The sequence below is a fragment of the Pelodiscus sinensis genome, chromosome 10, assembly GCF_052426305.1.
Source record: "Pelodiscus sinensis isolate ZL-2025 chromosome 10, ASM5242630v1, whole genome shotgun sequence".
Taxonomy (NCBI): Eukaryota; Metazoa; Chordata; order Testudines; family Trionychidae; genus Pelodiscus; species Pelodiscus sinensis.
Window position 1 is genome coordinate 2,567,804 of NC_143061.1, and position 16,022 is coordinate 2,583,825.

General features: G+C 54.6%; 1 protein-coding gene across 3 annotated transcripts in view; it reads right to left on the reverse strand.

Moving 5' to 3' along the window:
- Positions 1–3,456: 3,456 nt before the first annotated feature.
- The window catches only part of CCDC50 (coiled-coil domain containing 50), a 59,937-nt gene continuing 47,371 nt past the window's right edge, over positions 3,457–16,022 (reverse strand). Inside the window, exons 7-12 of one of the 3 annotated variants that reach the window (XM_075938273.2) lie at positions 14,404–14,519; positions 13,759–13,803; positions 12,818–12,922; positions 10,506–10,582; positions 8,515–8,624; positions 3,457–6,999 (exon numbers count right to left, since the gene is read on the reverse strand). In XM_075938273.2, coding sequence (XP_075794388.2) covers positions 6,980–6,999; positions 8,515–8,624; positions 10,506–10,582; positions 12,818–12,922; positions 13,759–13,803; positions 14,404–14,519 — 473 coding nt within the window. In that variant the 3' untranslated portion in view covers positions 3,457–6,979. Of the gene's footprint in view, positions 7,000–8,514; positions 8,625–10,447; positions 10,586–12,817; positions 12,923–13,758; positions 13,804–14,403; positions 14,520–16,022 lie in introns of those variants that run through there. The other 2 variants (XM_075938272.2, XR_012906334.2) reach the window with 2 other exon arrangements.

The window sequence follows — 16,022 nt, forward strand, 5'->3', positions numbered from 1 at the left end:
CTCCATGCATGCGTTGCAGTGAGCCATGGTGCTGTTTGAATGGGTTTCCCAAAGTCTGTACACAGAGCTGTCCCCGGGCTGGAGCCGCAGGCCTGCCTTTGTTATCTGCACAGCTGGGAAATGGGAAAGGTGCGCACGCCGAGCGGGACTGTTGAAGCAGGATGGTGGGAGCTTAAATCAGCGTGGGGCCGTACTAGCAGAGGGCATGGTTATGACAGGGCCCGATCCTCACCCACCTGAAATCAACAGCTGTTCAGCACACCCAGCACCATGGAAGGCCAGGCCCCGAAACTCAAAGAGCCTTGAAGCAGGGCTCAATAAGAAAGGGCCCAACGTCTCCTACGGACAAAGGTGCGGCCGCTGACTCGGCTGGCTTTGAGCTAGCACCCTGGCGCGACAGTTTCCTGCAGCAGCCACAGCCGCCAAGGAGAAATGAGTGCGCACGATTGGTTTCAGACCAATTCCACAAGCCCAATGCACAGAGAAGGCTTGGAACGCCACTTCATTCCCAGGTTTAATTCTTATGCTAATGGTCTAAACAGGGATACTGGATGGATCACACACTATCTTCCACCTTTTAATAACATAACCAACCAATGGAGGCGCTAACGGTTCTTAACTTGATACTTGATCTATCCCTGACGCTCCATCTACATCATGGGTTCCCAACTGGGGGGCATGAAGAAATTCCAGGGGGGGCACAAAGCAACCTACCCTCCACCCCATCAAGTTTTGCTGCTCCGGTCAGTTCCTTTTTTTTTTTTTTTTTGCTCAAGTTTTGCTGCTATTTTTTTATGGGGGGAGGGCGTGAGGGTTTCTCAAAAATCAAAAAGGAGGCGAGATGCCGAAAAGTTTGGGAACCCCTGATCTACATTTTGTTAGTCTTTGACGTGCTACTAGACTAATTGTTTTTCAAGTTTTATCTACTCACTGTCTCTCTTTCCTTCCCCCCTTCCCTTATTTATCCTTGGATCTGGACTCATTATACTCCAGTCATCTGAAGAAGTGGGCTGTGCCCACGAAAGCTCATCTCCATGTTTTGTTAGTCTATAAAATGCTACTAGAGTATTTGTTGTTTACGTTTTTCACATGATTAAGGTTGATCGTTTGGACTCCAAATCCGGACACTCTCTTTAGGATCCTCACTTCTATTTTGGGTTGCTCAGCTACAAGACCAAGCTGTCAGCGGGAGCAGGGTGGCGTCTGCCTGCGTGTTTCAATTGCACGCATTTGGAAGGGAGTCACAGGTGCCTGTGAGGTGCTGGCGTGCGTCACGTTTCCTTCCCTTTTCTGCATCCCTCACCCCGCTCAAGGCCTCTCTTTGAGGCACGTTCTGGAAGTTTCAACTGGGCTATTTGGAAATCATAAACCACACGTGAAAAAACCCTTGTGGATAAATCCGCTGCTTTATTCTTCCAGTCGCACAGTCTCAGGGAAACAGCTCCAGTCCCTCCCGTGATCCGACACACCTCTTCTCCCTTCTCTGGGCACAAAACAATCGCCTTTACAGATAAAAACCTACAGTTTGCTACTTCTACGAAGTGGAAGAACATCATCATTGGCACGATAAGCTAAGCACCAAAAGCAGCCAAGAACGGAACGGAGGGGGAGATACCATCCCGTCCAGCTCTTACCAAAGCAACCCAAGGTGGACACTGGACAAGGGAAAACAACCGGAGCCAGACTTGTGGCTCACATCGAGAGAATTGAGTTCAGTACCCTTACGACTCCCTGGAGAAGGACACAGACGGATGTCGGTGGCTAACAAAAGACAATGGTTTATTGAACAAGACGGACAAGGTGATATTCTCTTTACATTCAATGAATTCCAGGGAAAAAAGAAGCAAAACATGCTACACAGACGCACACACACGATACTTTGGTTAAATATCATCCAGAAGTTCTAGGTTAAACCTGATAAACCTATAGAACAGAGTCAAAAACTAGCAGGGTTGCATAGATGGATTATTGTCGGTGTACGCTGTACATGAGTGGGTTAGCAGGTAGAACACGGGACGTTTGCAGCTCTGAGCGTGTTAGCCACTTGACTAATTGGTTTTACCGCATGGCTAATATCTCCTTGTCCCGTGCTGAAAGTTTACCCGTGAAGAGCTACATTAGTTATTTCTTTGAAGTGGTTAGCTCTAATGCAGTGCATACCCACCGCTACCTGCACTGCAGTGCATATTCACAGCTAGCTCTAATGCAGTGCATACCACCCACCGCTGGCTGCTCTGCAGTGCATATTCACAGCTAGCTCTAATGCAGTGCATACCATCCACCGCTGGCTGCACTGCAGTGCATACCACCCACCGCTGGCTGCACTGCAGTGCATATTCACAGCTAGCTCTAATGCAGTGCATACCACCCACCGCTGGCTGCACTGCAGTGCATACCACCCACCGCTGGCTGCTCTGCAGTGCATATTCACAGCTAGCTCTAATGCAGTGCATACCACCCACCGCTGGCTGCACTGCAGTGCATGCCACCCACCGCTAGCTGCACTGCAGTGCATACGACCCACCACTAGCTGCACTGCAGTGCATACCACCCACCGCTGGCTGCACTGCAGTGCATATTCACAGCTGGCTCTAATGCAGTGCATACCACCCACTGCTAGGTGCAGTGCAGTGCATCCTCACAGTTAGCAACACAGCAGACTCTACTTAAGAGCGCACTGATACAGTGGAACTGTTGTGACAGAGTAGTTAAGGGGCAGTGTTTGTGTGTGTACACCACTGCCCTTTGCTGGACAGAGTCTGAGCTGTATCTCATTACAGGCCTGGTGCTGCGAGACAGGGGTTTTTAGCTCCAGCGGCAGGGGCCTGTGTTTTCTGTGCTGAGTTCTTGGCCTGCCCTAGCCACTGTACGCTTCATAGGGACAATGACCGTGGAGCGACGAGAGCGCCACAGGCCTGTTACAGGATCGTGTTAAAAACACACGGTGCAACTGCTAAGCAGAGTGGTTAAAAATATCTTCTCCGCAGAAGCAAACCAATGACATTAGAGGAAGTCAAGAGACTTTAGGAACCTGGGGGTGAGCTTCCCAGGGACAGTCCATATAGGCATACGGACTGGCCCCTCCCGGCGGGGTCTGAGTCCAGCCGTGTTGGCTCTGCACGGCTCACCACACTAAGATGTCCAGGGGACACGCTGCATGAGAAGGCCGCTGTGGACTGGGTGTCTGATTGGCCGTGCTGGGTTACGAGAGCACAAGGCAGGCTGAGAACTCTGCAGCCTGAAACGTATTGTCTCCGTTCTGCCTCCGACACGGTCCCATGCGGGGAAAGGATCCATTTGCCGCCCACCATGGTATAGTCCTTCCAAATGAAACCCTGAATAAAAACCCACGTCAGTGGGCACGTCCCACCAGCGTGCTGAGCTGAAGGCCAATCCGCCTCTGGAGCAGCCGGTCCAATTTGGCACGAAATAAAAAAATCATAAAAGTTGAGGTTAAAAAAAAAAAAAAATGTCACCGCCCTGTATGAAAGATGAAGTGTCCCAATTCCTGCCTTTAAAGCCTGCCTAGCTGCAATATAAAAATACTGTACATACAAGATTCCTTGTGGAGCGAAGCAATTTCAGCTTGGGCAGATTCTACCCTCCCTCCTCCTGAGGGAAGTCCAATGATTAAAAAAAAACAAAAAACAAAAATAAATTCACTCAACCGTAACCAGACAGTCCTTTAAAAGCCGCCGGGTTTGCGGACGCCTCCACTGCCCTGCACGGTCAGGCTGGATATAGCGAAGAGCACGGTGACTGGCGAGAACGGCTGAGGTGCGGACCCCCCGGTTTAAGGCACGGTCTCTCAATGGGCCTCCCCGCGCTCCTGGAAGAGCGCTAGGGCTGTTGTGCTTTGCGCAGGAGGCCAGGTCGCGGCGAAAGCATCATCTAAGAGCAGGCATGGAAGTGAGTTTGCCTCCCGCTCTTGTAGCACGACGTGAGCTGTGCAAACAAAGCTTCAGGGAGCACCGGAGACATGTGCCCGCTCCAGAAACTTGGGAAGCAACGAGCTTTGCAAGGATGGATTCGGTTACACACCGTCGAGCACCCAGGAAAACACGCAACAGAGGTGAGAACCACGCGAGCTTTTCCTGGACTTGTCCCGCCTGCTTGTTAAATCCAGAGCAAGGCAACAGGCCAAGCTACTTAAACGGGACACCAGAGAAGTCAGCTCCCTGGTTTTCCCTATGGGGAAGAACACAAAGTCCTGTGTGGGGCGTATTGGAATAATCCCTGACCCCAACCGGCCAGCAGGAGTGTTAGCTGGAGGGGCCAATATTATGGCTGGTACAAGCAGCGGCCGCTCCCGATAGCCTGCGATGAGTCAGGGCCTCAAACTTCCACCCATTTAGGCCCTGGTCCTGGCTTAGCCATGGAGACCTATTGGAGCATGGCCGGGACCGTAGGGCCTGATCCAGCTTCCATTCAAGGCAATGGGAAGTCGCCCACCTAAGCGTGTTCTGTCCCATTGACTTCAACGGGTCCAGAGCGCCCTTGTTGAATAGGGACGCTTTCCTCAACCAGGCACTGAAACAGGAGCAGGATTGGGCCCTTGAAGACTTTCCTCCTGGGGGGTAAGATGGAAATTGCGGCTTCCCACTGGGGCAAGGGAGGGGAAATGATTGGCTGCCAAACCCGGACGGTAGCTGAGCTCCACGGGTCTGATTCGCTCCGCCTTACGACATGGTTTATCCCGGCGCAAAACCAGTGTCAAAGGCAACCCCATTCGGATTTGGCAATTTGTTATCCCTCCCCGACGACCCGGGGGCAGGGCCTGGTCTGGAACCCGTGGAGGAGCGTCAGTACAAAACCTCCCCTGCCCTGTTCCATTTCACCACGCACGCAGGTGGCGGGAATGCAGGACGAGACAGAAACAAAACGGCGTCCCAGCAGGAAAAACATCGACTGTCCCGTGAAGTATAAAAACAAACATTCAGAACAAAACCACGGCAAACGGCACCGGCGCATTTGCCAAACGAATCCAATAAAAAGACACTGGGCCTCTCGGGGACGTTTTTGTCCTTGGAAACGCTGCTAGCACTTCTGACAAGACAGACGGGACAGTTAAAGGGCAGGAGACACGGGCAGTCAAAACTAGCCACAGGCTGGGCCGTGTCCTGAGAAGAGGGGGAGAGAGCTTCCGCGTCTCTTGGAGAGGTAGCGGGGGAAGCAGGCTCGTGCGTGTGCCACGTGGACACAGCGGGGCGCGTCCATCCCCCAGCGTGGGACACCGGCAATGCAGAAAGCACCCACGTTAGTTCTCCCTCGCCTCAGCCTCCTTTTCACTCGCCTCAGCCTCCTTTTCAGAGCCACGGCGTGCACGTAACTCGTGGGAGCGCACGCAGGCCACGCGGCCTCCCACGCAGCACACTGGCCTGCCTCGCGGGAGACGTAGGTCCTAGACATTCAGCCGGGAAGGCGTCGGGTGGCTTTAGCCACGTCACTTCCCCTGCTCCAGAGCTCTGCGTCCCAACGGCTTGGAGAGCGACCGACGAAGGGAGTGACATGATGGCTGCTGCTGCTGCACCACAGAGTGACCAAGCCAAGGGAAAGTCCTAGCGAAGAGCAGGCAACGTGCCGCTTTCACACGCGTTCGAATGTCGGGGAGAACAGGAGGCTGCCTGTAACTTGGCTTGCTAGCTCGCGGGACAGCGAAGGCTGCCGTGGCTTTGCTCGGACCTCCCTTAGCTGGAGCGAACCGGGCTCTTTCTCCTTGCGAAGGCAAGGCCGGATCACGGCCTTTCCTGCAGAGTGGGCAGCTGCAGCCTTTGCTCCAGGCGAGGGGAATAAAATGGCGGCCGTTCTGCAAGGGGAGCCGCTGGCAGGCCACCCCCACTATGCAGGATCAGCGATCCGTGGCCAAGGGGAGCTCCGATTCCCCCGTCCCGGCAGAGGCGCATAGGGACCTGCCAGGGGCTTACAGACAGACCTGATCTGGCCTCCGGGCTGCTGGGCACTTAGTGGCGGCTCAGGGACTTTCCCTCCCCAGCTGCCCACCAAGGCCCTGGCTCCAGGCTGGACTGCAGACTGGCCTTCTAGCTCTTATTGGCTGGACAGGCTTGAGAGCAGATTGGCCCTCTAGAGTCAGCTTTGCAATCCAAACGGATTTGCACCGAGTGACACAAACCCCAAGGCTGGAAAAACTGGGGAGATGTGGGGAGGTGGGAAGAAAGGGTCGGTCCGGGAGAGGACCGTGGTGGGGGTCTGCGACTGGGAGGGGGTTCTCAGGGCTCTGGGATTGGACAATCATGAGATCCCTTGGTCCCCGTTGTCCATGGGTTTCTCTCCCCTTCCGGCTCCCCCAGGGACAGCCGCCTCCAGACACTGAAAACCTTGTGAAAGCAACACGCGCGTGGGGCAGCTGAAGAAATATCCAGTAGAGATTTTGTATCCGGAACAACTGTTTTCTCCAAAGGGCGTGAGGTCCAAGCAGTTTGCTGGTAGAGGCAGGAAGACGTGGGCCCCTTCATGCCACTACCAAGGAAATAGCAGTGGCTCTGTGTTGGTTTGGCTCGTTTCTCTCCCTCGGGATTCCGGGTTCTGTGCATCCCTGGGTACAACACAAGCCGTGTGTCATCTCAGCCCTATCGCTTGATTTCTGCACTGCCGTCATCCAGCTCACACCTTGGATGTTTTCCCCCGTTGTCTCTCTCCCTCAAGAAAAGATCAACTCATCAATTGTCCAAGATGCGGCCCTAGCTCACCAGGGATGTAGAGGACTGGGAAGATGTTGCCAGGTGAGCTACCTGGGGACCGCTGGCCAGCTACACAGTGGCTAGATTTTACTGCGCTACACTGATCACAAACCACCGGGAAACCAGAAGGAACATACACTGCTTCTTGAGATGGCAATTAAAAAGGAATAAGTCCTGAGGATGGAGCTTGATTTGGGTAAAGGAAATGAGGCGCTCTCCTGGGAATTCCAGGAATGTTTGCTACAGAGGAGAGTCCGTTTCAATGCAAAAAGTCTAGCGCTTCACTGCTTGTAATGGAACCCTATAAAACAAAAAGGGAAAAAAATCTATTAGCATGGATTCTCAAACGGGGAAGAGAGGGTGTCACAAGGTAATAATGGGGGGGGAGGGTCAGCAGCTCTCAGCTTCCACCCTCAAACCTGCATTTATAATAGTGTTAAATATTTAAAAAACTACAACAGGTAATCATTATGTGATCCCTCTCCTGTCATCCATCTCCAGATAGAGGCTAGGGACACCATTTCTACCTATCCTGGCTAACAGCCTCTCATGGACCTAACCTCCATGAATGTATCTAGCTCTTCTTTGAACTCTGCTAATGTCCTACTCTGCACAACATCCTCTGGCAAGGAGTTCCACAGGTTGACTGTGTGCCGAGTGAAGAAAAACTTCCTTTTGTTTGTTTTAAATCTGCTACCTATTAATTTCACTTGGTGACCCATAGTTCTTATATTATGGGAACAAGTCACTAACTTTTCCTTATTCACTGTTTCCACACCAGTCATGATTTTATGGACCTTTATCATATCCCCACTTAGTCTCCTTTTTTCTAAGCAGAAAAGTCCAAGTCTTTCTTCATATGGGACCCGTTCCAAACCCCTCATCATTTTTGTTGCCCTTTTCTGAACCTTTTCCAATGCCAATAGATCTTTTGTGAGACGAGGCGACCACGTCTGTACGCAGTATTCAAGATGTGGGAGTACCATAGATTTATATACAGGCAATAAGATATTCTCTGTGGCTACGTCTTGACTGCATCCCTCTGTCGACAGAGGGATGCAAATCAAGCACATCGAAATTGCTAATGAAGCCAGGATTTAACTATCCCATGCTTCATTAGCATAAACATGGCCGCCACTTTTTTTCAAAACTGAGGTTTTTCGGAATAAACCAGCAGTCTGATGCAGATCTGTTGAAAATAAACTCTTTTTCAACAGATCCTGTATTCCTCAAAAAAATGAGGCTAGACATTACCCTCCCTCTCACCTAAGCTGACCCTCTCCTCCCTCTCCCTCAACCTCTGCACCTAGATATGGAAGCTGGAGAATTAAGGGACCCTCGTCCCAAGCGACTGCAGAAAGCACAGAGCTCTGGTAACAAGGGCCATGGAAAAACCGCAGACAGACGGATGCATGTGGCAAGTCTAGCACGCTACAGAAAGGCCTTGGTCTTGGTGACCCCCAGCCAGACAACGCTCTGAAGGCTTCGTGGTTTGCAGGGTTGTTCTGCGTAAGGGCACAAGTAGCGAATGCCCGCTGTTTGCTGCCTTCACACCACTGCCTCTCATCTCTCGTTAGAGTCATGCGGGATTAGGAAATTGTCAGACCACTCTGGGCTTATTCTGCTTGTGTGCTCTCCAGGCGTAAGTTAGCCCTCAGATGTAAGCTCCTTGGGGCAGAGAACAGATGGCTTATTGAGCAGGACTGCGTGTCTTTCTGTTCACACACAGCAGCCATCAGAGAGGAACGTTTTTGGGGCGGACTATTTGAATCGAGTCACCGATGGGAACAAAGGGGTAATTGGCCCCTCTTTTTACCTTTTGGAGACGACTCGGGCTTAGAAAACTGACGCACGGAACTAGGAGGGCTTGCAAACCCACGAGTGTGATCGAAGTCATCCACTCCTGCCACGGACGGAGGCGGGGGCCTGCCACGAACAGAAAGGAAACCAAGTCAGGAAAAGCTTTCAACCACGATGAAGCACCCACTATAATACCATGGGGCACAGCCTGCATGTTCGAGCAAAGGCATCCACGCAGCTTGATCTCCTGGCCTGAAGCATCAGTTTTCATTCACAGAAAGGACCATTGTGATCATCCAGTTTGATCTGCTGCATAGCACAGGCCAGAGAACTTCCCCACAATAAGTCTTAGAGCAGATCTGTTAGAAAAGCGCCCACCTCGCCGTGTTCCCAAGCACGAGGGCAGCCACCCAGGAGAGATTCAAATGCTGCCCAGCTCAATAGCAGAGCGCCCGCAGCGGGCAGTGTGTGTTTCTACTGGTGGTGCACATCCACACTTGTTTTTGGTGCCCATAAAATTTATTCTGCACTTGGATGGAAAAAATTAGAAGGACCCTTGACTTAAAAATAGTCAGCGAGGAAGAATCCACCACAATCCTCAGTAAAATATTCCCAGTGGCTAATTCCTCTCATTGGTCAGTTATGCATCATTTCCAACCTAGAAGCCTTTTAAAAGCCCCTTTTAAGAAAAATGTGCAAATATGGACACGAAATGTTTTGTTAGTTCTTTAAGATGCCGCAAGACTATTTGTTGTTTTTTAAGTTTTTCCAGTTACAAACTAACTCCGCTCCCCCTCTGAAGCTTATGAAAAATTGTGTCATCTAAAAATAGGTCTTTTCGCACAAATATTTCTCAATACTCTCCAATATTTTGGATTGATTTAACTGAACATTTTCACTGGAGAATGGTTTCAGTGTGTTTTCAGTAAATGAAACATTTCATTTTGGAAGTTTGACAAAACTAGATCCTGACAAATTCTGCAGCGGAAATTGGCACGTTTTGAATCCTGCAAAGTGAGACCAGTTCTGAAGCCCTCGTATTTTTATTGATTCCCCCTCCCTCGACCAGCTCTATCGCTCATTCGTTGTAAAACGTCTGGGTTAGTCTTGTCCCAATAACAGGGCTTAAAACCGCCACGTCCAACCCCAGTGTTTGATCCCGCCGTGCAGACGTTGCATCAGCGTGTGGGTAGGTTGCAACATGAGCTAGGGATGCAATAGTGTAGTCGGTTAAATGCTACCGAATAAATGCCCCTCCCACCCCACAGCTCTGCCATTACATTTTTTTGAGGGTGCGCCGCGTCCTAAGAACTCCGCCTGCTGCAGCTCTGCAATAATATCTTCCTTGCAAAGCCGCAGTAGGGAGTCGCTCCCGGACCTCGTAACAAGCCGCCACTGAGCCAGGCTGCCTGCCTGCTGGCTCCTAAAATACTCTTAGTGCAGAGCCACAGCGGGGGTAGTTGTGGGACCTGGCACAAGCTGGGACTAGGTGAATGCGGTGCTAACCCTTATTGCTTAATCGGGCAGTCGACAACGTTTTTCTCAGCTGCACGATTAACGAATGACGCGCTTCTTAGCATCCCTACCACGAGCCTCCCTCCACTCCAGCGCAAGGAGGCGCATGCGGAAGACTGAGCCAGTGGCAACGGCTGGCCTGTGCTCGGGCAGCTGCCTGACGGCCGGGGGCGTGGGGGAGACCAGGCCGGTCCATGTGTTTCCTTTTATCGCTGCAGGGGACGAGTGTGGCTGAACTCCCGGAGACCCAACCCTCTGCGAGCTGCCCGGCCCCCTATCGCGTGTTGCTGCCCCGGCTCAGCGCTCTGCCGCTGCGAGACGGGACCCGACGGTGGCGAAATGCCACGGACCCACATAAGCAAAGACCAAGCCCGGCACAGCAGCTCCCAGGGCCCTGCCCCCGTTCCAGTCAGGTCCCTGCACGCCCCATGCACCGTGTCCTCTCCCTGCGGTTCCACCGCTGGACTGTCTCCTCAGCGGTTCACCGCTCACCGGGCAGGTCTGTCGCTCTTGGGTCTCTGAGGTTCGTGCCGGTCTCTTGACCTTGGTCGTGCGGATTCACCTGGGTCCTGCTGGGGGAGGGAGAAGAGAAGAGGGCAGGTCACAAGAGAGCCATTTACTTTCCTGGGCCAGACTGTCCAAAGTAGCCCCCCCGCGCCTCCCTGGTGCACGAGAACGAAGCCGTGACGGCACACCTGCGTTCCACGGGGATTTGGGAAGGCACTGGCGTCCGTAGCCACGCTCCCTCGGCCGTCCCTCCGAGGCAGGCTGTTACGCTCCGGGAGCCCGTCACAAGCGTGTGTCACCACCATGCGCATTAAGTCACAGTAGGGCACACCCAGATCCAGAGCCGGCCCAAGCTACAGGCTGACCGAGCGACAGCCCGAGGCGCTCAATTGTGAGGGGCGCCGCGCAGCGCTGCCGGACCAGGCAGGGGCGGGGCCACACGTGTGTCGCACACCCGGGGACCAGGGCGCCAAAATGGCTCGGGCCGGCCCTGCCCAGATCCCTGGGGCACATGACAGCCCTGGCTGGGAGGGTTTAGTCGGGGTTGGTCCTGCTTTGAGTGGGGCCGGAAGCAGCCAGACTGAAGTAGTCCCTGCCCGCCTGCCCCCGTTTAATCAGTTAACTGGTTAAAAACGTTTCACCGCTTCACTAGTCCAACGGGATTTGCCACGCCTAGCGCCTGCACGCTACCACAGCCGCCCACCCAGGCCACAGACCTGGCCCGGCTGCAGGCCAGCTTGGCTCTGTGGCTTCCTGAGGTCTCTTCCGACCCGCAGCGGAGACGATTCCGTGTGCACGGTGCAGCCAAGATCTAGTGGCACGTGGCCAGGCAGCCCGGACTCACCTGGCCCCGTGGCAGACCCGGGCAGAGGGAAGGGCCCACGACACTCATGCTGTGGCCCCTACAGAACCCGGCGCTACACTAATTCCCCTCCCTCACTGCCCAGCCAGCCCTTTGCAGCGACTGGTTCTTGAGAACGGGGGCACCGCTGCCGTGGCCTCAGAAAGGCCGTGGACGGACCAGATCTCTGGGCGCCTGCTCTGTCGCTGCGAATGAGCTGTCGCCGGCCGGTGACTCTGCAAAGCCCAAGCCGCTTTTCGGACAGCGGTAGCCTCCCGGCTCCCTCCCTTGATGCTCCCCCTTCCCGCGGTCATGCCGGCAAATGCGGCAGGGGGAATAACAACAGAAGGAAAGGCCCTTCGAGGCCGGCCAGCTGTCTTTGAAGGCAACTTTGCAGCTGGAAATAAAAGAGAAGCCAGGCCCAAAAAGCCAACTTCCCTCTGACTTTGGCAGATCAGCTCCAGCCAGGCAGCTCGCTGCCACAGATTCCAAACCGCAGCGGAGACCTGCCCTACGCTGCTTGATTGTAAGGGGCTGCACAGCTGCTAGGGATGTTAACAGGTAACTGGTTACTTAACGCTTAACCTGTTAACTCATCAAATGGGATTTTCCATCCCTAGTGTCAGCGTGCTACCGCATCTGCCCACCCAAGTCACAGACCTGGCCTGGCTGAAGACCAACCTGGGTATGTAATCAGCAGAGCACAAAGTAACATAACCCTAGTACACTGCCAGCTTCCAGGTTAACTGCCAGAGGACAGACTAGTTCATGGCTGGGCAGACAGCACGTTTGGAATCTCATTACGCTTCACTGAGGCCACGTCTACTCTTGCGGGAAGATCGATGCGCCGGAGGTTGATCTTTCGGCATTTGATTCAGTGGGTCTGGTATGAACCAGCTAAATCGAGCTCAGATGATGCCCCCGTCATCTCCAGAACTCCTTGCAGTTACAAGGAGTAAGTGAAGTCGACAGCAGAGTTTCTCCCATCGACTTCCCACTAGGAGCTGCCCCAGAAAAATTGGGGGAAAGGTACGTTGACTCCAGCTACCTAATTCACTTAGCAGGAATTGCATGTCGTGTATCAATTTTCTCCGCCAGTGTAGACCTGGCCACAGGCTCTTCTGTCTACACCCCCGATGAAGCAGCTGTGCCACTATTAATGGCGAGTCACGATCACGGAGGCCATGACATAGCAATTTGATGCTGCCGCCACCGGCACTGGAAATCTGGAAGGCTTCAGACACAACCTGCACTACTTCTGCAGGGGCCAAAATGGGATGCTGAGGACCCCCTACAGGGGAGGGATTAAAGAGGTGGCGCTGATCATGGTGTTCGGCACCTTTCAGGATCAAGCCCTTTAACATTTTCCACTCCCTCTATCCTCCTATGCATCAGCTCTGGAAAACGGGACCCCCCCCGGCACGCGCTTTGCAGGGGGTTCCGACGCCACGCCTACCCTCCACTCTTGGTCCTGCCTTTTCTTTTCAGAAGAGGACTTCTCCCGTTCCTTCGTTTTCTTGTAGGCCTTCTTCTCCTCCGCCATCAGCAGGCGCGCGATCTCCTGGCAGGAAAGAGGCAAGACCCGGGTAAGAGAGCTCTCGAGCTAACGCCACACCTTCCGGCCGCCTTTCAGAAGTCCCGCTGTTCTCAGAAGAGTCGGAGTCGAGTACTTTTAGCCACGTGCTGCCATTGGCCTTCAGATCTCCCAGCTGGCTGGCTGCAGAACGAGATGTCTGCAACGCCCCAGGGTTGGAAATTCGCTGTCCACCCCGTCGCCTCTTTCCTCCAGTGGCCGGACTCAGCGGGAAGCATCACTCAACAGCCAAACCTGCCCTGTGCTTCCATCCTGGGCCGTGCCGGGGAGCAAAGGGTCAGCAAAGTGAATCCCGGAGGAAGGGTGAAATCCCAGCCCCACCCCCAGCAGCTGGCAATGGAAGAAAAGGCTGGTCGGCAAGCAAGGCGGTTTGTTGCCACCTGAGAGTGAAAGGGGACCACCTGTGCCATGTGCACCGATGGAGGGACCTGGGGGAAGGGCAAAGGGGGGCAGCTGAGGCAGGCAGGCAGGGAGGGAGGGAGGCCAGGCAGAGAGGCAAGGCAGGGAGGGAGGGAGGGAGGCCAGGCAGGGAGGCCAGGCAGGGAGGGAGGGAGGCCAGGCAGGGAGGCCAGGCAGGGAGGGAGGGAGGCCAGGCAGGGAGGGAGGCAGGGAGGCCAGGCAGGGAGGGAGGCAGGGAGGCCAGGCAGGGAGGCAGGGAGGCCAGGCAGGGAGGGAGGCAGGGAGGCCAGGCAGGCCAGGCAGGGAGGGAGGGACGCCAGGCAGACAGGCAGACGTTTCTCCTCGGCCAGGATTCTCAGCAGCTTGGTTCAAAGGACTCAAGTCTTGGCGGGACGAGCGCTCACCTCGTCCTGGGCCACTTGGGCTGCCCTCGGATCCACCTGGTTGGCCTAGAAAGGGAAGAGCAGCGCACTGGAGACCGCTGGGTTCAGCCAAAGCGGAGCCAAACCGCGGCTGGGGCTGCCTGGCCTCACCCTGCTCTCCCGCCGCCTCACAAGCCAGGGCCCAGCGTCCGGCTTAGTTTTTAAAACCTGTGTGTGGGGGGGGGGGCTCTATTCTACACCCCCTCCCCCCGCCCCGCAGGTTACAACGTATCCTGCCCTCTCCCGGCCGCGTGAGAGATTCATCCTCTGTCCCCCCCCTGCTCCCCATGAGGAGGTAGGAAGAGGCGAAAAGGGTGGCGTGGGGGGTTATCGCTGCTCCTGATTATAACTCTCTTCCCGCCTGCCCCACCCAAGGAGCCTGCTCGGCCGTTACGGTCCCTGCCAGCGTGCGCGATCCCTGCGCGATCCCTGCGCGAGGTCCTGTCGCAAGGTCTGGCACAGGACCCAAAGCGCCCGCGTGGAGACCGGCTTTTAACCCCCCTCGGGCCAGCCTTTAAGAAACTGCCCCGACGCGCCAGCCGCACGTCAGTTTGCAATTGCAGCCGACGCTGGCCGAGGGTTCGTTCCCCCGTCACTCGTCAGCCACGCGCGGCCCGCTCTGCTCACCAGAAGCTCTTCCTCTTGCAGCTTCCTCGCAATCTCGGCATCGGTTAGCTCCTGGTCCCGGAAAGCCACTCGGGGCTTGGCATACACCGCCTCCTGAGTGCCCCTCAACCGCATTCCTGCAAAGCCAGGGGAGAAATCAAACCCCTCCGGGCCCCAGCAGCTCTGAATGGGACCCTCCCCCCCCACACACACACCCCTAACGGCACCAGGTTGCTTTCCCAGGTGGTCCTGGCCTGGGGGGGGCCACTACTGGAGACAGCGATGCAGGAACAGCCTCCCTGAGATGGTGGACTCTGCAAAACCAGCCAGGGACAGCGCTAAACATTCACACCTCTGAGCGCTAAACATTCACACCTCTGACCATTAAACATTCACACCTCTGAGCACTAAACATTCACACCTCTGACCATTAAACATTCACACCTCTGAGCGCTAAACATTCACACCTCTGAGCGCTAAACATTCACGCCTCTGACCATTAAACATTCACACCTCTGAGAGCTAAACATTCATACCTCTGACCATTAAACAGTCACACCTCTGAGCGCTAAACATTCACACCTCTGAGCGCTAAACATTCACACCTCTGACCATTAAACATTCACACTTCTGACCATTAAACATTCACACCTCTGAGAGCTAAACATTCACACCTCTGACCATTAAACAGTCACACCTCTGAGGGCTAAACATTCACACCTCTGAGGGCTAAACATTCACACCTCTGAGGGCTAAACATTCACACCTTATTTTCTGTTGAATTTGTCTGGCTCCCACTTCCATGCACTGGATCGCCTTATCCCTCTGTCCACTGGACTGAAAAGCCCCTCCTCAAATAGCTGTTCCCCACGTAGACGGTTATAGTCTGTAACCAAGTCACTCCTTGGCCTTCCCTTCGTTAAGCTGAACGGATCGAATGGAGAGACAGTCCTTCCCATATTGCTCCTGCCCACGGGAAGCAGCAGGGACCCGCGATAATCAGGGCCCAGGGAAGAGGCAAGGAGCCACTCCGCGTATACTTTGAATCGCCCTAGTCACTGTACGTGCAGTGGGCGGCTATGCCGGGGCCCCCAGAGGAGGGCGGTGACCCTTGATACACACACGTTACCTTTCCAAGCCCTCCCCGCACAAACCTCGGCAGGAGAGTGGAGAAGAGCGTAAGCTCCGCCCCCTGCGAGGTGGGTAAAGTCGGGCCCTCCACCTTCCCGAGAGGGGAGTGGCCAAAAAGGCCAGTTAGGTGCCCACTAAGGTGGGCTGATACTAGCCCTCCGACCCCTCCAAACGCCTGGCTTCTGTCTTGAACAGATGTGTTGAAGTAAGTGCTCATGCTCCCCAGGCATATCTGGATTTTCAAATGCTCCCCAGCTGCCTGCAGAAGGAGCCAGGAGACACGTGGCTCTTTAAAAAGAGAAATTCTCCCTCTTTGGCTCTTCCCATTTGGCCGGGTTGTACAATAGCTCCGTCCTCTGGGCTCCCATTCAGGCATCTCCATACCCACCCAGCGGGACTTTCACCCCCAAGAGCTCCTGACGGAGGTAGCTGGGGCCCCAGGGGACAGTGGGGGCTATGGGGGGCTGGGTGCTGTTGAAAACAGTCCCCAAAAAGACCGCCCCCCTCCC